This window comes from Triturus cristatus, chromosome 4_1 (genome assembly GCF_964204655.1).
Source record: "Triturus cristatus chromosome 4_1, aTriCri1.1, whole genome shotgun sequence".
NCBI lineage: Eukaryota > Metazoa > Chordata > Amphibia > Caudata > Salamandridae > Triturus > Triturus cristatus.
Genome location: NC_140585.1, coordinates 528,492,976 through 528,515,072, shown reverse-complemented (window position 1 = coordinate 528,515,072; position 22,097 = coordinate 528,492,976). Strand labels below are relative to the sequence as shown.

The following is a 22,097-nucleotide window of genomic DNA, read 5'->3' as shown; positions in this document are numbered from 1 at the left end:
GTTTTCTGTGTGTAGGAAAGAAAATGATGGCATGACTAATGGCATAATCCACCATTGCAACCACACGTATAAATAGGGAATATTTACAGGAAGCCACGTATGTCATTATTGGATGCATATTAATCAGGCCAAATCACATTTAACCAATTTGAAGTACTCTGTTGCATTAAACAATGTACCTGTTTTCCAAGAAGTTTATTAAGTTGGTCTGTCTGTCGGTCTCTGTAAGTGTGAAATATAGCTAACCAGTGCATCTCCATGGAAATTGGGATTTTAAGTTTACAAAATAATTTTTGGGGTAAACTTCAGTTCTTGTCTCTTATTCCAAGTTCTTTCCACAATGAAGACAGCACAAAGAATCATCCAGAGTTGGCAATATCTTAATCTGAATTTCCACTCATACTTTTAACCACTTTTCCCAAAGGTATACCTCGGTGTGACTATTCATCATCCCAAAAAGATTTGTACATAAATGGTCAAAATAAAGGAAGTGAACAAAAAATAGAAAAATTAAAAAGGTCAAGTGGAAGCTTGTGGGGAAGAAATCTGCTTTGAGCAGAAGGGAGTGTTGAAAAATAAATACTGCAAGGCAGTGTTGTTGAGTTCATGGGCCTAGTTTGCAAACATCTTTTTAAGTACTTCTTGTTATACCTGCATGACTCTCTCTGCCCCAGCCTGTCATCACTGTGGATTTGTGTGAGATTGTCCATCCTTAATGAGAAACCATTGTAATGCAAATCTCCTTTTAGGCATGTGACACCATTGGGCTTACATAATGAGAGATGACAGTTTGTTGCACCGCATGTAGTAGGGCAATGGGTTGCTCAGGTCAGTGGTCAATGTAGTTTAAAACATAGGATGTACCTAGTTAGAACAAACTGGGGGTTTCATCGGGGGAGTTATCACATTTAATATGGTGTTACACCCTTGAGATTTAGGGAAATTCACAATGAAATTTATAATTGTTGTATGTCCTGGGGATGGAACAATAGAAAGTCGGTGGGACAGACTTTGAGACTTAGTACTGCTGTGTGCTGTAGCACAAATAACTCACCTCTGAACACGCTCTTTTACATGTGAAAGCAACTGAGGCCACAATAAATGTTTGTGTTCAAGATGTGAAGTTTTGGTATGTGATTACACAAGTAAGTGACTTTGCGTTACCAAAAGACTGTTGGTAAGTATAGCTCTTGCCATATATTGACCAATCCACAATTAACTACCGATGAGCACCCCCTTTTTGCACCCATCATCTTGGACTCTTTCAGACCAAGGACTTTCGAGTTTGTTGACAATGCCACGTTTGTATCCATATATTGTGATGGTCTGGAGGAATCTGAGGCTCTGACTACTCTTTCACTTTGGTGCTTCTTTGTCGCTCTGAACCTGTAGTAAGAAATGTTAGAACAAGTTGAAATTGACCCCTACCTGTGACTGAACTAGTGTCAGAAAAGCTTAGTTATTCTGGAATCTTATGGATACTGCTAAAGTAATGTGTGCTACTGCCACCATCTGTAGGGTATTTGCAAATCATTGTGTTCTGGAACTTCCATTTTAAATACCCATGACTGCAGATCTAGACGGTTTCCCCTAAACGTACTTCGTCATATTGTCGTTACTTTTACTGTCATATAGGCACTGACTGTTAGAGCAACACTTTTTCTTCAGTGATAGTGGGGGAGGTGGGCTGTTGTACACTCCAAAGTCTTAAAGTGGATTGGATATTGCACACAAAACTCCAAGTACTTGTTTTCAGGTTGCTATTCTGTTGAGCTCTAGGTAATCTTGATGACACTTGAAGCAAGGCAAGGCGGGATATTGAGTATGAGCTGGAACAATGGCCTAGGAAACAAATACAGACCTCCAGGCAAATATAGTGTATGTTATTTGCACTGGTTAAACTTTTTCACAAAAATTGAAAATTATCAATGTGTAGTCTGCCTGCTGAGTGAAATTCAGTTCGAGAAAATAGCCAAGCACTTTCCATGGGCAGGTGAAGGAAATGCGTAGATGTCCTGCCCAATCACAGTAAAGAGCATGTGCACTCAGCCTAAAGATGTGTGTGATACCTTCAGCACTTCAGATTGGCTGCTAACAGCCACCTACCGTGGTACAGACATGGTATTGGCAAAGTGGTTACTGAGTGATTTATGGAGAGAGTTAAGTGGTGCATACCATAACTGGAGAATTTCAGGGCTTTTCAGATTTGGGATCATTGAACCATAAATAACCTTTAACTGTGAATTTCTCAGTGAATATCTGTTTATGATTTACTGCATCCACCTACTCGTTCTGCCCTGCCCACAGCCCTGGGCAGACTGGGTCAGCTTCAAGGCTTGGCCTTTGGCCAGGCCCTGCAGTCACCCCCTCTGCACACTATCTGGGCTTTCAGCCAACCACAGCCTTATTTTTATTTAAGAAAAACTCCTGCGTCGTGCCGTATGCTCATGTAGACATGACTCTGGGGTTGGCAGGCACTGGCAAAGCAAAAGGTTAGCTGACAACTTTGAAAGGTGACACCTCAACCCCACCCTCCCTTTAAATTTCTAGTCCCCTGGACGGATTTGGCATGCCGGACCTTAATTGACTAGGCTAAGCAAGTGCAAATTTTGGTGCAGATCCATCTGTGGGGAGAGGGAGCTAAGGCTGCAAGTTCTAAGCAAATCAATACATCACTTTTCAATGGAAAGTGTAGCTGAACCATAATCCTTTGGGGGTGCTGTTTAAAAACAGAACACAAAGAGCACATGTAGCGGCAAACCAGCATACACTATAAGTTGTGTTGAAAATTGCTCTTCAATAGAGAGTCATGTCACAGTTATCACGTTATTGCAGTTGTGCCAAGGCTTGAACGTTAGTGGTTAGAGAAACCCATTCATGTGCATGCAGCATCCCAATATTGTTAGACATTGTTTTTTACATTGCTTTTTATTTTTACAGGAATACAGTTTCCCAGGATATGGAAATGGCTGGGCAGGAGGAACCGCTTTACATAGTGGATACAGGTCAACGGAGGGCAAATCTCAAGGGCAGCCTTTAATCAGACGAGAGATTTCACCTGAGCGTTACGCCATAGTGGCTGAAAATGGTTATAGAGGCACTCTGTCAGCAAGCCAAAAATTCCTAGAAAGTAGGAAGACCATGAGCGCCCCGCGATATGCCCGTTCTGATATTGCTGGTCTTAATTTGCACCAAGGACAGCACAGTGCATACAGAAGGCAATTCCGTGTTGGGTCTACACAGAACTCTTTTCTTGTCGGCAGCCTTCCCTCTAGCCCCACTGGACTTGTTTATCAAGCAGCTGGAAATAGTCGCAGTATGAACAGCTTACTTGAAAAAGAACACTACATTCCTTCACCTGGTGCAGTGGGACAGGCAAAAATCATGCCACAAACACCAGCTGTGCCTAATAGCCAACAATATGTGAGGTCTACCTGGAACCAGAATACAATGAAAACCACATATGTTGATCACGATTCTTCTCAGCATGCTTCTTTGGCAAGCGGAGGTGTGGAGACGGGTGTAAAGAAAACCATCATAACTGCAGCTACGGCAGCAGTAAGTGGAAGTGGCGTTCTTGTGACACCCAAAGGGGTTGGACAGAGTGGATCTCAAGTAGGGTAAGAATTGGATCTTAGCAAGTGATGATGATTTTCGTTGGCTATATATGTTTATTATAGGTATGAAGTAAAAAGATAATGAAAGAAAATGCAAAAACAATTATATATAGTTTACTTTGGACAGCTACAATGAAGAGCGTGAACCTCCTTGTAATCTTTCTCCTGTGCGCCACTAAATCTTGTGAATAAATCACCTTGTAAAGAATAAATCCACAGTTGAATCCAAAGCATCTCCAATCTACAGCTTCACTTTATCTCCTCTCCTGGTCATTTTGTGGAATTCGAACACAGTGTACACAGTGGTCCTGCTTGCACCACACAACCTGTACCTCTTAGGACACAAAAGTAAGAGCCACTGTGGCCGAAACCCTAAGAAAACATATTAACTAAGAGTTTAGTGCATTATATCAGGGGAAAAAGCAATACTGCTTTTTGTTTAAAAAACAAAAAATATATATATATATATTCACTTAAAAAACCATAGGTTTCACACATGTTATAGTTAACTGGGCATTTCACTCGTAAAAAACCAATGAAATTCTCCCGTTATAGTTAGTGCAGGCAACTATAACTCACGCGACCGCAATCCTCTGCTGATGACGTCAGATATTACATCACTGTATTTAGACACTTATTTACCCATGTCTTCTTCCATTAATCTTTAGCTATAAATATATTACAAATATTTATTTTTCAGAAAGACACATATGTCATCAGTGATGTAATATCTGACGTCATCAGCAGAGGATTGCGGTCGCGTGAGTTATAGTTGCCTGCACTAACTATAACGGGGGAATTTCATTGGTTTTTTACGAGTGAAATGTCCAGCTAACTATAACATGTGTGAAACCTATGGTTTTTTAAGTGAATTTGCAAGGTTTTTTAAATGCTAATTCGTAACTATAACGTGTGTGAAACCTATGTTTTTTTTCAGTGAATTTGTACGGTTTTTTAAATGCTAAGTTATGTTTTTATTATTTTTTTTTCCAGGTTTTTCAAACCAAACAAATTTATTTATTTTTTTTAAATCGCGAGGTGCGCGCACCCTGCGCGCACGGTGCGCTTCGCGCACCGAGTACCCACGGTTCGCATTTCTTGCCGTGCTCGCAGGGTGCGCGCACCTCGCGATTTTTGTAAAAAAAACATTTGTTTTTTTCTCCCTTGGGGGTCTTTCAGTGACCCCCTGACCAAGGCTAGGGGGTCAGGAACTGTCCACTCTGCCCCCTTTTCACGTTCTCTACCTTTGTTTTTCACCCCCTCAGACAGCGAGAGACAAAATGGCGGCCGACACTTCCTGGTTTCGACCGATTCGAATGTTTACCCACATCTAACAACCAATCAGAATTGCGCTCGCGCACGGCAGGGTGCGCGCACGGTGCGTGCGTATAGATATTGATATGCTTTTAAATGCTATTTTCTCAGGAAATACTGAACAGATTTACACCAGACCTGCAAAAGGCACTTCCTTGACCTTATGGCTACCTCTCTGCCAAATTTCAAGTAATTCTGTTCAGCCGTTCGGGCTGTAGCTGTGTCTTAAGGTCCTACGGAAAAATGCATGGGGAAAACGCGTTTTGGGACCCCCCTTTTTTCTTGGCCCCTACTTGACGAATCACCCCGAGACTTTCAGGGTAGGAGCTGAATGGAGCGCCCCATTAGTTTTGAAAATTTCGCGAGGATTCGTCAACCGGCGCCAAAGTTATTCAAAATAGAATTTTGAGATTTCCTATGGAAACTAGGTTATAACTATCTACTGGCGACCGCCAGTAGATAATATATATATATAGTTTTATTTTTACCTACAGCAAATCAGGCCGACCGAACAGTTAGGCACATTGTAGCACCTTCTATCCACACTGTATCCTTTGTTCTTCAAGTGGTAGTGTAGAGGAGATTATCTTCTGTCCTTCTCTCGCCTTCCCTTTTCATTATTGTTTGACATCAACTATTATGACAATTTAATAAAGTTCTCTCCTATCGCAGAACCTGTCTCCACCTCACCACCATAGCTTGCCTTTTGTATTCTGACTTAAGGAAAGTAAAACAACCCCTCTGTTTTATGCAAGCTGCAGAGAAATGCCACCGAGCCATTAGGGAAACCGATGCATTTGACTGTGTGCCACATTCCCCAATGCTCCCAAATATAAATCGAATTCAACAACTTGGAGTCAATGCCGTGATCCAGCTCCCATTATGCTTCCAAACCCACACTTCACCAGTCTAAAATGTGTTCTTTCAGAGAGAATATGCAGTGTCTTCCTAGCTGGTGAGCACTTCATCATATAGATGTCTTCATATCTCTAGTCTTAGTTTCTTATGCATCCAAAATTTAACATTGGGCTGTGTTTTGGTTTTCTTCAAGAAATTGGAATGTCAGACGCCCCTTTTAACCCATTAATAACTACAATATAGTAAATATGTGAAGAGCTCTACAGGAAGTGCCCTGTTTTTGCAGGAATTTCACTCTTTAGTACGATGTCCTTTATCAGATTTTATCTAAGAGGGACATGTTAAACTAGATTTTTCCTTTAAAATAAAATTTAATGGGCGATCCAAACCTATATCTTTTGCTGTTAATGAATGCGTTTTGACTGGAAACATGACTGCCACAAAACGTTTGTTAGTTTGCGTGGGTAAACAAATTTCCTTTCTAATCGTTTCTAATTACACTAATGATTTATTTAAAATTATTGCATTTCTGGACTAAAATATTTCTAACAATGTAATTTTCTTTTACTGGCTGCTGACCTCATTTAGAAAATATTGATGCTTCTGTAGAACGTGTAGACAAAGGTTGCCTTTGTTCTCTGCAGCTGCGTTATCTAATTTAGCAAAGTAAGAATTCAGCCTACTAAATAGTTTTAGTTCGAGCCAGGGCACTTTTACAAAAAAAGACATTTGTTTGTCAACTTGATAAACAAATGCTTTTTTTAGTGAAAGCACCCCATACTGCACTGTCACATCAATGGCGGCCACGCACCTTTCTTTAGACGCGGCTTGTCTAACCAAAGGGGCGCAGCCGCCATTAAAGTGAAAGCGCGGCAAGGGGTGGTTTTATAAGCATTTGCAATGCACTAGGTCACGCATTTGCAAGAGTTTAAGCTATTGGCATTGCAAATGACAATGCCTTTTATTTATGTGTTGTTGTTTAAAATATAAATAAAAGGCATTGTCATTTACAATGGCAATAGTTTAAACTCTCGCAAATGCGAGACCTATTGCGTTGCAAATGCTTGTTTCACTGGGGAGCGAACATTAGGCGAGTGTTAATTGCAATGTGTCTTGTCTTGCAATTATGTGTCTCTCTTTCTGTTTTGTTTACCATAAAAAGGACTTTTGTTATAGGCTCAGCATGTATCTAAATCAGAAGTCTTAAGTGTAGAAACAAATAAACGCAAAAATGTTTGAGCAAAAGGATGCACTTTTCAGCATGCGTGTCTCGATGCCAATCAAAAACAAGCATTGGCATAGCCAATAGGTCTCGCCTTTGGGACTTTATAAGTGTTTAGTCATGCAACAGTTGCATAACTAAATACTTATAAGGTCCCAAAAGCGAGACCTGTGCGGCCGCGAAAGTGAAAGTGATCGCGATCACGATCAAACATAAAAGCGGCCGCTAAAGTGAAAGTAATCGAGGTAAAGCACGGCGCGTGCGCCCGCACATGCACTGTAGCTCCAGGCTGGCCTCGTAGCACTTTTTGGAGCCCTCTCAATAAGTCTCGGCAGACCAGCGCATGCGCTGGGTCAGGCGAGACCTAACAATATAGTGCCGTTCGAAAACACATTATTGAAGCACATTGGAAATATTCATTAACTTGCCCCACTTACTACTGTTCTGTCTGGTGATCCTGTGCACGTTACAACACAGGTCTGGGTAGAAGGCTATGCAGGTCTGCCTCCGCCTTCACTGATTGATGATGTTGGTGTCGCTCACCTTTCACTCTCGTCCTTTTCTTATTGCCCTTCCTTCGCATCCATTTCTTTCCAGTCTGCAGATTTTAATGAGGCCCTTGTCCCTTCTGCCCTTGCCCTTCAAAGGTGCATGATTGGCTGCCTGCAGAGGGTTCTGAAAGAGAATATCAACAACCGTTTCTTTTCTAATCAGCCGTGATGGCTCAGTCATTTGACCCTGTCTAGCCAGCCTAGTGTTTTCTTTTGTATTTTGTGAGACGGCCGGCCAGCATTTGGTATCACCTTTGTGCCCACATTCCTTCCACCTTCTTCACAACATCTTCAGATTCCACCTCTCCATGTTCTGCTGCGCATCACTCATTCCCACTTCCTGACTCTGCTTTTACAGGACTCTTCGTTAATAACTCACTGCGTCTCCCCTGATTTTACTGTGCACAATCACATCATTTATTTAGTCACAAAAGAGCCCAGATTCCCTACAGTGGTCGGTCCTGTCACCGCACTGGTCTCACCCACATACATGCAGTTATTCGCCCTCACACAATTCATCTAGACTGTGATGCAGTGTGGTAGAGCGGCAGTGACAGAGTCCACTGTGGTTGGCCATTTGACATTTTGAGACTTTGCATTTACATTTTAGGTCTGGCATGACTGTGCATCTGTTACATGGCCATGTGTGATTATCAGGAACAGAGCTGTTAGAAGCCCTGGAAAGAGAGGGGTTTGGGCTCCACCCACATCTTGATCACCTTGAATACAACATTTGATTGGGCAGAATTCGAGTTAGCCTGCATAAAACATAGCTCCGCCGCCTCCGCTGGTCCATCAGGCTGAGGGTCGCATGTTGCGCTGGCACCGGTGAGCAGGGACGCGGATCTGTTGGTCATAGCAGCACAGCCTATGTATTTTTCAATTTAATGACGGCAATGTCGAGGGCTAAGGGTGACATTTACATGGTATTTCTTGAAAATTGAGAAAGAACGAGCGTGTGTTATCTAGATCTTGCGGTGCATCTGTGTCTCTGCCATTTTTTATGAACGAAATGTTCATTGTTTTGTATTCAAATACAGGTATGCGTACAGTATTGTATTAGTCGTCTTGTCACTCGTTACATCTTTCCGACATTAACTTCTCTTTTGTTTTTCGTCGAGTAAAATGCATGTGTGCGATCCATATCTATAATCCTCTGTCTTCTCAGGGACTTTGGGGCATCTCACTCTCATCTTTCTGTAGTTCTCACTTCGGCCTTCTTGTGTAGCTCTTTTCTGGTCTGGCAGTTTTTCCCTCCTAACGTTCTTCCATTTAGATTGTTTAAGTGGCCCCTGGACTTGTCCAGCTGGGCATGGAACAGTAAATTTATTCCTTTTAATCTCCCATTTATGGTGCATACTGTTTGCGGCCCCTTTTGCGCTGGTATTTTATTTTGCCCTATCTTCCATTCCTTCTGGGTGCCAGAACTAACGGCCCCATATAGCATGAAATAGCCATTTTGTTATCTCGTTGTCTCTTACTAGGTCTGGTAATTCCCTGAATGTTCATCCATAGAGGGCTCTCCACTTAGAGCTATATCTTTCTCCACTCATGTCTGCAATCTTCTCCAGTCTTCATCGTGTCGCAGGGCCCGCAATCCCTTTACTGGCAATTCAGGACCAAGGGCACTTTTGCTTGGGTTCTTTGTAAACTGTGAGCCCAATAATGCTTGAGTGTCATGTGCAGGCTTGGGGATCCTGCTGTCTGTTGTCTGGGTTCGAGTAATGTTTTAGTTAATTCTAGGAATGTATGCTCTCCTCACCACCAACTTTTTGCATTATTCATGTGGTTGTCTATCCATCGGACCGCCCTCCCATTCCCCCCTGTATGTACTGTTCTTGTGCCACCAGGTAATACAGCTCAAAGTCGGGTACTGCCAGGCCGCCCTTTCCTTGAGGTGGTTTACTCATATTCCTAATATATCCCCAGCCACCCAAAAGATAATTTCCATCAATTTGGTGCCTAGTTCATGAAAGACTTCCCTCCGGAATCTGATTGGAATCTGATTGGTAGAGTGGTAAAGTAATCTAATTGCTGTAGCAGAGCCACCATTTTCGAGAGGACAAAATCTTCTCATCATCGAAAGAGGCAGCGTCCACAAGAAGTTCACTGTCCCCCTTATTGCAGCCACCACCGTCCTGATATTCCTGTCCGTCGGATCAGTATCTGTGTGCTAAATCTGTGCTCCTAAAGAACTCAGAGTCCAGCTCCTAGCTCAAAACCTGTTTCCTGCTGGAGGCATTTTGCGATGTTCAAGGGTTTAATGAAGGGGAAAAGCACTAGACTTGTTTCAGTATACCTCTAGCTCGGAGATCTCCCCATACCTTTCCAGAGCCAGGATTGCTCTTGCCACGTCTCTCCAGCACAGTCTAGGAATAATAGCAATCAATGATATATAGTGGTTATGCCCTGGACTATTGTGGCCTTTCTTAATGGTTTCTTAGTGGTTCGGCAGCTGTGACAAATAATGAGAAGAATAGGCACCATTGCGGTATCCCTCGTCCCACTCAATGGACTGTTGAGATTTCCAGTCCTATTCGAATTCTCACAATGGGATTAGTTTAGAGAAGCATGGTCCCAGTTTTGGATTACCAAATAGGCAAGGTAGGCACCAGCCTATGGGACCCACTCCTTTTAGGGGGCCACCTGACAATTGATCAAAATAGTATTGATTTGTTCTTGAAAGAAAATTACAATCAAACTTTCTTGAATTGTTTCCAATTAATTTTTGTTTAATAACATTAATAATTGTTAATGTTTAGTTTTGTGTAATAAAATTGGTTTATTAAAATTGTTGGATGGTAAAATTAAAAATGTATTAATAGCTAATTTGCGAGGGGTGCCCGAAATTTCAACTTCCTAGGGGCCTCCAGAGGGTTTAATCTGGCACTACATGGTCCGCTTTATAAATCGTTTGCCAATGCCCATGCGTCGCCGGACTGCATGTAGATATCTCAAAAGCTTTGTGTGTATCAGTAGACAGTACTGTGGCCCAAAGGCTGAAGGTTATTGGTAATCCACAATATTTGGACTAGTCTTCTAATGTTCAAATGCTGCAGTGCATCCTGGCTCGGATCTGAGTGTATTAATCATTGCACTGGAGATAGAGGTCTAATGTCTAAGATTTTGTGTAGCATTTTGTAATCCATCTTCAGCACTGACATGAGTCTATAAGATTCCACATCTATAGGGTTTCTTGCCAGTTTTGAGAGAGAGACACTGATATAGCCTCTCTAACAATGGCGGGAAGAAAGCCTTCTCTCCATGCTGCATTTTACATCTCATTTAACTTTGGTACCAATATCTCTGTGTAAGTTGTGTAAAATTAGACGAGGAGCCATCAGTTCCCGGCTTTCTCCTTTTGCCATGCCTTTAATTGTAACCCTGAATTCTTGCGCAGTAATGACCTCTCCTAATGTCTCAGTCTTAATTGGGCAGTGTTGTTGTTCCGGCCACTATCAAGTTCCATATAGTATTCTATGAATGTTTTATTTATGGCGGCCTGCAAATGGTCCAGATCTCCGTGTTTATTTCAGACAGCCAATAAAAGTGATCCTCTCTTCTCTGGGTTCTCCAGCCAAGTTTGTAGTCCTCATTCTTTCTCTTGTTCATAATGTGTTTTGGTGATATGCCTTGGATTCAAAGCATCTCAACCTCTCAACTGAATGCGCCACCCTCTCTTGTTTCTCTATATCTTTATCAGTGTGGGTCTGACCCACACTGCAGTTTTAATATAATGTCCTCTTATTACAGTCCTCTTGATATGTATTCCTCCTGCTCTACAGTGGACTGTACCCATGGGCTAAAAACTACCTTATCTTGTCTCATATGTATGGCACGTAACACTGGATGGTGGGCATAATCTCTGGTGTTTGGGTGCAGCCCTCTCCATGAGTCTATCAAGTTCCGCTAGGTCATGCAAATTGTGAGCACTCTGGCTTTTCTTATCGTAGTCAACATTGGTAAGAGGAGATAAGATCTAACTCACCCCAGTTAGTCTCCCACCACCTCCACCCTCCCCAATAATCAATGGCTAGTGCGTCGGACCTGCAAGAAATGTTGATAATCTGTTAAAGGTAAATTTGTCAAAATTAGGGGCATAAAGGTTGATCAAATCTAGATTTCTCCCATCTAATCTACCACCGTCTACTGTGTAGTACTCCTTCTTATACGTAAGAGTTGTGTTTGCTGGAAAAAGTACCACAGGATGTACCCATTTCACTATTCCTCTAGCTTATGCTGAACAATGAGCGGACTATATCTGTCCCCTTCATCGTTTCTGCAAAGGGACTCGTTGAGTGATGTAGTCTCTTGGAGAAAAGCTATCTGAGCCCCTCTCCTCGCTTGGATTGCACTCTATCTTTTGGATGCATTTTTCAAGTCCCCTCACATCCCAAGTGATGATTTTAATTCTGCAGTGCTCGCCCCATGGCCTGTGTTACTCTAATGACTAATGTGTTTTGCTGACTGCACGCGCACCTCCTGAGGCCGAAGCCGGGAGGTTGTGCCATTTGTATTGTTTTACCTGTTTTTAAAAAAACTGAAATTTACTGCAATATCGCCGCTTTCCCTTTTCTGTGGAAACTTGAAGGTATTCAGTGGGCTATAATCTCCACTTCGCTCCCCCTCTCTCCCGCTGCCCTGGACCACTCCCAGCCGAGTATTGACGCTGTGGAGCAGGTCCCGGGCACAGAATAGCGGCGGCCATCTTGGGTGTGGGTTGGGCTTGACAGCGCTCTAGTGGAGCATAAAAGGGGATGTATATGTCTTCGCGCAGCGGGCGCGCCCGACTCGCGCCGGAGTCGCGCCAGAGTCAGGCCCGTCTACGCCCGTCCACGCCAGGACGGGCCAAGGGACACTGGACCTGGTTCCGCCTACCACAGTCCCAGTCCATAGCGGTGATAGCTACATCTACACCAGTAAGGAACTAAAACTGCTTAACCATCATTCCCCTGTACAGTGCACAACGTGCGTACTGCCTATTCATAATTTTAAATGTACCCATTGTGGTTTCACCATGGGTAAAATGTCAAGGTGTAATCAACTGAACGTGCTACATAAGCGGGGTAAATCGAAAGGCAGAACTAGGGCTATTAAAACCTCCTTCTCCCCCTGCAGTTCTGGAGTGTGAACTGTAGATCACTCCCGAAACATAAGACCAACATCTACGATTTCATAATAGATGAAAATCCCGACGCCATGTTCCTTACTGAAACTTGGCTTCAAGCTTGCTCAGGGCCTGATATTGCTATGGCAATTCCTGATGGATATAAACTGACCAAAATTGACAGAGACACTGGTAAAGGGGGTGGCATTGCGATTATTTTTAAGTCTAATTATACATGTACTCTCGATGCCTTCCCCCTGCATGGATGTGAAGCCGGACTATTTAAGCTCGCTACTAGCCCCCGGTTTACTCTATCCGGTCTCCTGATTTACCGTCCCCCTGGAAACGCCACTACTTGGTTGACTTCATTCTCTGACGTTATTGCCCCTCTTTCTCTGAAAGCTGCCAATTTTTCTATTCTTGGCGACTTAAACCTCCACTTGCAAGACGGTCAATGCAATGTCAGTAAATTGTTTTTATCCGAATTGGAAGCCTTAAATATTTCATTATGCAATTCTGGGTCAACACATTCTGCTGGGCATTTACTAGACCCTGTTCTTTCTAATCTTCCTTTTGAATGTTCTTTCCCTGCCCGTCCTCTGGAATGGTCAGACCATTATGCTGTCCACTTTGTCTTATCTCAGACTGGAAATGAAAAAAAAAGCAACAGTAAGGATGTGTTTATACGTCGTTGGCATAAACTTAACATCTCCGACTTTAACACACGTTTATCGAACACTCTTCCTAACACCAACACATCCACATCTGAACTAAACTCTGAAGTATCCAAATGGCTGCACTCTGCCATTGAAGAACTTCTTCCTTTAACACGAAAAAATTCCTCATCTCATCGACCTCCTGCGCCTTGGTATTCTGATGATCTTAAGCGCATGAAAACTAGCTGTAAGATCTCTGAGAGGAAATGGAGACGCTCCTACTCTGCCTCCCGTAAAACAGCCTATAAGGAAGCCCTTAGGGACTACCACCATCATTGTAGAATAGCCAGAGCTGCCTATGTTTCAAAGACAATAACCAATGCAAAAAACTGTCCCCGTACTCTTTTCGGTTGTGAAGAGATTAACTGGAGCTGATACGATACCAGCATCTCCCGAACTGGATGAGGCTCAATGCAATTCGGTGGCGAACTTTTTTATATCTAAAGTAGAGCGCATCTACGATTCGTTAAATACTTCAACATCTTTTGATACCTCTCTGCCTGAGCCTACTTCCACCTCGGACCCTTCTCTCCTTTTAGGGACGAAACTTGCTAACTGGCTTCCTTTTGATGACGCCTCTTTTTCCCACTGCTTAAATAGCATCAAATCTGGCTCCCCGCAGGATTCTGTACCCGTTAAAATCCTAAAATTTCTTGAACTCAGCCCACGTCAAGTGCTAATGCAACTCCTTAATTCCTCATTACTTGAGTCATATGTCCCTCAGGAGTGGAAGCATGCTATGATAATTCCGCTATTAAAAAAGGCTGGAGCGGATATTACCAACTTATCCAATTTTAGACCAATCTCATTGCTCCCCACTCTATCAAAAATTTTAGAAAGGCATATAAACACACAACTGACACTTTTCGTGGAGAGCTCGGGTTTTCTACATCCGTCCCAATCCGGCTTTAGAGCGCATCACTCAACTGAAAGCACCCTCCTAGGAGTCACCGAGAGTCTGCGTCACAGTGTCGATCGCGGAGAAACATCAGCCTTGATCCTTCTTGATCTTAGTGCGGCGTTCGACACTGTGTCTCATTCCATCCTCCTCGCGACTCTCCGGTCCCTGGGAGTAGAGAGTATGGCGCTAGCCTGGATAGCTTCCTTTTTAAAAGATCGCACCTTTCAGGTGTCTTCTGCCTCCGCCTCTTCTACAACCTGTCCTTCGGCGTATGGTGTTCCCCAGGGGTCGATACTCAGCCTCTTACTATTCAATATTTACGTAAGACCTTATTTTCCTACGCCGATGACTCTCAGATAATTTTTTCTCTTTCCAACAAAGAGTATAATAACACCTCTGCTCTGAAAGAAGGTCTGATCAGTGTCTCCAAATGGATGAAGAGAAACTTTTTGAAACTCAACGGTTATAAAACCGAGGTAGTAATACTAGGTAAAAACAAGGATCTTTGGGACCCCCATCATTGGCCAGATGATATGGGACCAATTCCGCAACCTGTAACTGCAGTTCGCAATCTTGGGTTCATCATTGATGAGAAACTTACAATGAGACAGCAGGCTATAAAGGTAGCCTCTATCTGTTTTGCCACCTTGAAATGGCTTCAGAAGATTTTGTGGATGTTGCCCCCTCCTACACAAAGAACGGTAGTCCAGGCGTTGGTTGTTTCCCGCCTGGACTATGGCAACGTCCTATACCTTGGAGCCGACCTAACAACCACAAAAAACTTCAGGTTGTGCAAAACGCGGCTGCCCGCCTGCTTTGTAATGTTCCTAGGAGAACCTCCGCTTCCACTGCACTCAGAGACCTTCACTGGCTTAAGATCTCTAACAGAATCAAATTTAAAGCCCTGTGTTACATCTTTAAAATTAAACATGCCTCAGCCCCAAAATATCTTCATGATCTTATTCATGCTTATAAACCCAATCGTACTTTGAGATCATCACCAGTACCCCCACGACTAGCAGCTGGCTACTCATCTAGCAAATGCGATACAAGAAGACGGTTCCCAGAATTCAGGAGTTGCCATCACCCCCTGCACCACAGCCAGGGAAGAGGCTAATATATCCCCTTCTTTGACATCACACAGATTTCCAGAGCCAAGGATGAGGCGGGTGCGTTAAGGGAAAGCGTAGGGTTGTTCCCCACCACCAATTGCTGTGCCATGCTGATGCCATATTATGCAGCAGCTATCAGGGGTTGAGCTGTAACTGCAGCTGCAGGTCAGTCAATGAGGGATTATTATAGTGCTGCTACTCACCTGTAAGGGTCTCAAGGCGCAGGTACAGTGGCATCATTGCACCCCTATCATGGCTTTCGTTTACTGGGTTACCCTTTTGCCTTTCTCGAATTGGAACCATTTGCATCCTTCCAGTGCCCCAGGCGACTATTTAAAAAAAAATCTGCAGGTGCAAATAGCCCCAAGACAGCACCTGTGAGAGGGTTGTTTAATAATTGTATAGGCTGATTTACTTCCACAAGATACAATACGTGCAAGTCTCTGCCAGGTATGCAATTGTTCAGCCTTTATATAATATTTTTTTTATAACAGATGCAACCCTCGCCTTCCCAGAATACCCTGACATTGTAGCCTTGGCAGGATAAATTTGCATTATATTTCATGTGTCTCCAGTATGGTTGTTGCATGTCAAGAGAGACCTGTCCACTGGTGTTCTTGACTGCGACAGCACGAGCCTCATGTGGGGTTTTTGATGAGCCATCTCTGCACACTGAGGTCACAAGTTGTCATTATGACCTGGTGGTTTTAATTTATGGTATGTTACATCCATATGGATGACAGGTGTCCAACATGGGTCGAAGAGGGCAGGATTCCTCCCAGACTTTTTGGATAACCATTATGCAAATTTCAATTTGATTTTTTTTTTCTTCTGTGTAAATGCAAAACAATGGAACTGGTGCTCCTGGGCCTTAGTTCGACACAATAAAGTTGTGTCAGTCTGACGCTTGGCGGATCTTTCACTTGTTTGTGACACTTTTTATCACTGTAATATGGACATCTTATGACTGCAGGCCTCATTTGTCTTTGATTAGCAGAGTGGTAATGACAAGGTGACATTTGTTTTCAGTGATCGTCCATACTCCGGGCAATCATTCAAGAGGCAATTTCTATCGAGGTGTCAAAGTAGCCACTATAGAAATATGTACGAAACTCTTAGTTTTTGTTTTCGTGCGCCCCATCTCTAGATTGAGATGACACTGACCGCATTCTTTGTTTTTCCAAGTATAAACGCAGCATGCATTTCAGTCTGAAAATGTCCCTGTGTTCCAATAACTCATTTCAAGGCCTCTGTTTCTAGATGTATCTTCTTCTCGAATGATAACACAGCAGCAGAATGTTGAATGTGGGTTTTACGGGTTTTTGCAGCTGGTGAGCGAACATGCCTGCCCATGGGACTTTGATTTATTTTGCTGTTTGTGTACAATGGTCACACTGTTACTCGACTGCTTTGGAGCACCGCGGAGACGACGAGGGATACAGTAACCTTTGAAGTGGAGGAACATGGTATCACTGTTCAGAATATCGCCTGAATGGAAAGGTCTACAACTCTTTTCTGTGTTCTCTAAACTCTGACTTTAAGTGGCGCAGAAGCACAAATGAGTTTGAAGGACGTGGAGCACCAGACCCTGTGTAAGTAGCAAAAGAGTTCTTGCAGTCTGACCTTGGGTGACATTGCCCAGGAATACAATGTTGTACTTGGTGGTTTTGGATAGAAAAGAGAGGCACGTGGAAGGCATCAGAGAGCTATCAAAACAATTTCGATTTTCTTTCCTGAACTTTACAAACCTTAGCAAGCATTTGAAAACACAGCAGGTCTGGTTTGAATGTGCATTTGAATGGTGATGGACCCATGCACGAACCCAGTCTGGCTTTGCGGGCACATTCGAGACAGATCTAATGGTTTGACAATGCTTGTTTGGAACGTGGCAAATTACCAGTATACAGCTACAGCTGCCCAGTCACTATTTCAGATATCTTTATTCACTTCACAATGTTTTTTAACATATGAAATCACATTTCGCAATTTGTTTAAAAATTCCCAACAACTTCCCCATCGTAGCCCTTGTCTGGCGTAACTCCAGTGAAGACCTTCCGTCGTGTATTTTTTGAGAAGGCCCATTCCTTCCGGCCATTCCACGAATATGTGTGGCTGAAAAACCCTTCATCCTGTCCACATCTGTCGATCATGCCAGATCCTTACAAAGCCTTCCCTTGAGCTGCCCACATAGATTCTCTCAAATCCAGTACCTGGCACCGAGCTTTCTGGCAAACTACCCCAGAAGAAACCTCTTAAATAGGCCTTTTGTGTTTTGCATGTTCCATTCCAGGTGAGACTTCCCATCCCAAGATAACAGAGCGAATATTGTCACAACAAACCTTTAACTGCATGGCCTTTAGGAATGCATTTTAATTTAGTTTAATTTTAATCAGGGGAATAAGCCTCTTTCTTAAGGCTAGCACCTCTGAGAGAGAGCTGGTGTGACTATAGTGCAGTCCCACATTTTTTGACTTTCAGACACATCCATAAACCGTGAGAGCAGCATTTCCTTTGTCCTCGAACTCCAGACTGAAAGAAGGGATTTTAATGTTAAATGCTGCAGTGCATCTCGGCTATGATCTAAATGTATTCATCGTCGCGCCAGAGTAAAAGTCTAATAGCTAAGATTTTGCATAGTGTTTTAAAATTTGTTAAGCATTGACCTAGGTCTATAAGATTCCACAATCTTCGGTTTCTTGACAGCTTTGGGAAGCACACTAATATAGCCTCTATAGCAATGAATGGGAAGAAGGCCCTTTCTCCTTGTTGCATTTTACATCTTGGCTAATTTTGTTGCCAATGCCTTTGTGTAAGTTTGGTAAAAGTAGGTCGGGAGCCTTCGGATCCCGACGTTTTCGTTTAGTAAATGCCTATTATTGTGAACCTGAATTGCTGAATATCATCGTAGCTAAAATGTCGATAATTTCAGCCATTGTAACGTTGGGTCATACACATGGCCAACTTGCAGTTTATTGCATCAGGTACTTACCCAAGGGCCAGAGCCATTGGAGGTCTGTTTGTGAAGGAACAGGGCCAGTACTGGCCCCACTATCACCTTCTCCAGCTCCCTGTTATTTTCATCAGCCACAGCAGGGGAAGTTCAGAGAAAAGAGAGCAGTCATGGAGGGAGGAGAGAAGGAAATGGATTAATATAAAGAGAGAGGGAAAGAGAGATTAGGAAGAGAGCGGGTTGGTTTAAACATTTTGGCAAGGGTTGGGGTTTACCAGCCCACCCCTTGATGCACAATAGTCCATATGAAGTCTCCGTGAAATGTGGTATTTGCTCAAATACACACTGCTTCTTGCAAATTTAGGGAAGTTTGACTGCTCTGTGTGGCCTTATTGGGATTCATGATGGTGTACAATTAAGATGCCTCATTGGGTTTATTCGTCTGCTGCAGAGATCGATGTGAAGCCATCAATTCACAGCCTAAAATCCTGAAGGGTGTTACAGCCATTTGTTTAGGTTGAGCCTACGCAGTGCTAAAGCAGTGTCCTTCGAGACATGCTGTATTCACTGTATGGGCTTATAGCCTGGCCATTGGCTTTTTATTGGTCACTTAGATTGTTCTTCAAAAATGTTTCCTCACTAGTCGTTAATCCTTTTTCTTTGTCTCACTTTGTAGTCATTTGTATCCTCCCACAGAGCAGCACCTAACTTCCCATATATCTATGTATGCATCTTTATGGGTTACTTTTAGGGACTTTTTTTTTTTTTTTTTCTTCATTTCAGTCTCCATTATGAGCTCCATTGCATGCTGTATGTTGCTCTTGCCCAGCGCGGCACCTTCATCGTCTCCGCACCCCTTCCCACAACACTGCTTTCCCACCCCCACCACCCCTCCCAGGTCGCTGCTTGCCCGTACCAAATCACCTCCATTGCTGCTTGTTTTAATGCACTTCCACTGCCATCTCGGGTTCTTGATGGTGTGTAAAGGAAAAGTAAGTGGCGTCTTGCTCAAGGGCATCTCGCCCGCCAAAGGATTATCATCCATTGCTGGATTTGAAGGCTTAAACATCACATGTGGTGTGCCGCTCACAGATGATTGATTTGATTTGTACCTTTTTTTAATGGAGTGTGCAATAGAGGTACAACAGTACTTGGCAGACTTCGTGGCAACATAATATGAGTAATATTATTAGATGTAACTGTTTTTCATTTCCAGGATGAGGCACATTTTACCACTATGGTCGGATTTTTAATACATTTGTATTTATGTGCCTTTTTATCTTGTGTTTTACAGTTTTACTCCAATTGTTAAACTCCTGAATTCACACTTGTGGTTACTTTTAATCATTGTATTTACCGTATGCAAATCATGGAGTGTTTTGCCATCAAATCTTTTACCTATTTCTTTTGCCTAGAGGTGTGGTTGAGAATTATTATCCGAGGATGTGGTCACTATTTAAGGGTTGTAATTGGTCCAGCGCGTCATGTGATCAAGACCGTGGAAGCACGATCGAAATGTGTCATGCTGGGCTCTTGCTTTTTATCGATTGGATGCTATTGATTCTCTCATTTTCTGCAAATGAAGCACTGCAATTCTATAAATCTACACGCTGTGGTCCGTACCTGTTCTTCGCTGTATTGCTGGATATGGTGAGCCAGGAGTGTGTTTTTTCACATAAAATATATATATATTATCTACTGGCGGTCGCCAGTAGATAGTTATAGTTAGGACCCTGTTTCCATAGGAAATCCGCAACATTCTATTTGGAATAACTTTGGCGCGGGTCGACGAATCCTCGCAAAATTTTCAAAATAGGTGGGGCGCTACGCTCCGCTCCTACCCTGAAAGTCTCGGGGGGATTCGTCAAGCGGGGGCTGAGAAAAAAGGGGGGTCCCAAAACGCGTTTTTCCCATGCATTTTTCCATAGGACCTTTAGACACAGCTACAGCCCGAACGGCTGAACAGAGTTACTTGAAATTTGGCAGAGAGGTAGTCCTCAGGTCAAGGAAGTGCCTTTTGTAGGTTTGGTGTAAATCTGTTCAGTAGATCCTGAGAAAATAGCATTTAAATCAATATATATATCTGTGGCAGCTTACGGTGTGCTTCCCGAGCGCTTACGGTAAGCTTACCGTACGCGTACGGTGCCGTGCGCGATTCTGATTGGCTGTTAGATCTAAGTAAACATTCGAATCGGTCGAAACCAGGAAGCGGCGCCCGCCATTTTCTCTCTCGCACTCTAAGTGAGGCAGCAAAAACAAAGGCTAAAAACATCTAGGGGCAATGTATTCAGTTCCTAACCACCTAGCATTGATGAAGGTGTCTCCAAAGAACCCCCAAGGCCAAATATTCAATTTTATTTTTTTTCGAAAAATCGCAGATTACGCTTACTGTAAAAATTATTAACAAAAAAAAAAACTATCCACACTTTCCCCACCCCGTGTGCAAACGGTGCCCGTAGGGCATCATTGGTGCATGCCATACCATCAATCAATTGAAAATATCAAAGATTACATTTCACAACGAAGCGCATAATATGTCCTCCATGTGCGCACGGTGCGTGAAGCGCATCGTGCGTACATGGCCCATCCCGCGTAAACTGCGTAAAGTGGGCGCGCGGTGCGCGCACGGAACGAACTGCTTTAACTGGGCGCGCACGCCACGAATGGCGTAAAGTAACTTAGCATTTAAAAAACCGTACAAATTCACTGAAAAAACCATAGGTTTTACACACGTTATAGTTAGGAATTAGCATTTAAAAAACCTTGCAAATTCACTGAAAAAACCATAGGTTTCACACATGTTATAGTTAGCTGGACATTTTACTGATAAAAAACCAATGAAATTCCCCCGTTATAGTTAGTGCAGGCAACTATAACTCACACGACCGCAATCCTCTGCTGATGCTAATACTGTATTTAGACACTTATTTGCCCATGTCTTCTTCCATTAAATTTTAGCTATACATATATTACAAATATTTTTTTTTCATAAAGACACATATGTCATCAGCAGAGGATTGCGGTCGCGTGAGTTATAGTTGCCTGCACTAACTATAACGGGGGAATTTCATTGGTTTTTTATCAGAAAAATGTCCAGCTAACTATAACATGTGTGAAACCTATGGTTTTTTCAGTGAATATATATATATATATATATATATATATATATATATATTACCTACTGGCGGTCGCCAGTAGGTAGTTATAGTTAGGACCCCTTTTCCATAGGAAATCCGCAACATTCTATTTTGAATAACTTTGGCGCCGGTCGATGAATCCTCGCGAATTTCTCAAAATAGGTGGGGCGCTACGCTCCGCTCCTACCCTGAAAGTCTCGGGGGGATTCATCAAGCGGGGGCTGAGATAAAAGGGGGGTCCCAAAACGCGTTTTTCCCATGCATTTTTCCATAGGACCTTTAGACAGAGCTACAGCCCGAACGGCTGAACAGAATTACTAGAAATTTGGCAGAGAGGTAGTCCCTATGTCAAGGAAGTGCCTTTTGTAGGTTTGGTGTAAATCTGTTCAGTAGATTCTGAGAAAATAGCCTTTAAATCAATATATATATCTGAGCCCGCTTACAGTACGCTTACCGTACGCGTACGGTGGCGTGCGCGAGTGCGATTCTGATTGGCTCTTAGATCTTAGTAAACATTCGAATCGGCCGAAACCAGGAAGCGGCGTCCGCCATTTTGTCTCTCGCACTGAGTGTTATTTATCAAACATGATGCCCAAAAACATGTTACGGGGC

General features: G+C 43.0%; 1 protein-coding gene across 1 annotated transcript in view; it reads left to right on the top strand.

The window, feature by feature from the left end:
* Positions 1–22,097, top strand: part of PKP2 (plakophilin 2) — a 416,690-nt gene that overhangs the window by 80,127 nt on the left and 314,466 nt on the right. The window contains exon 3 of the mRNA XM_085652804.1: positions 2,941–3,620. Within this exon, the coding sequence (XP_085508930.1) occupies positions 2,941–3,620 (680 nt within the window). The remainder of the gene's footprint in view (positions 1–2,940; positions 3,621–22,097) is intronic.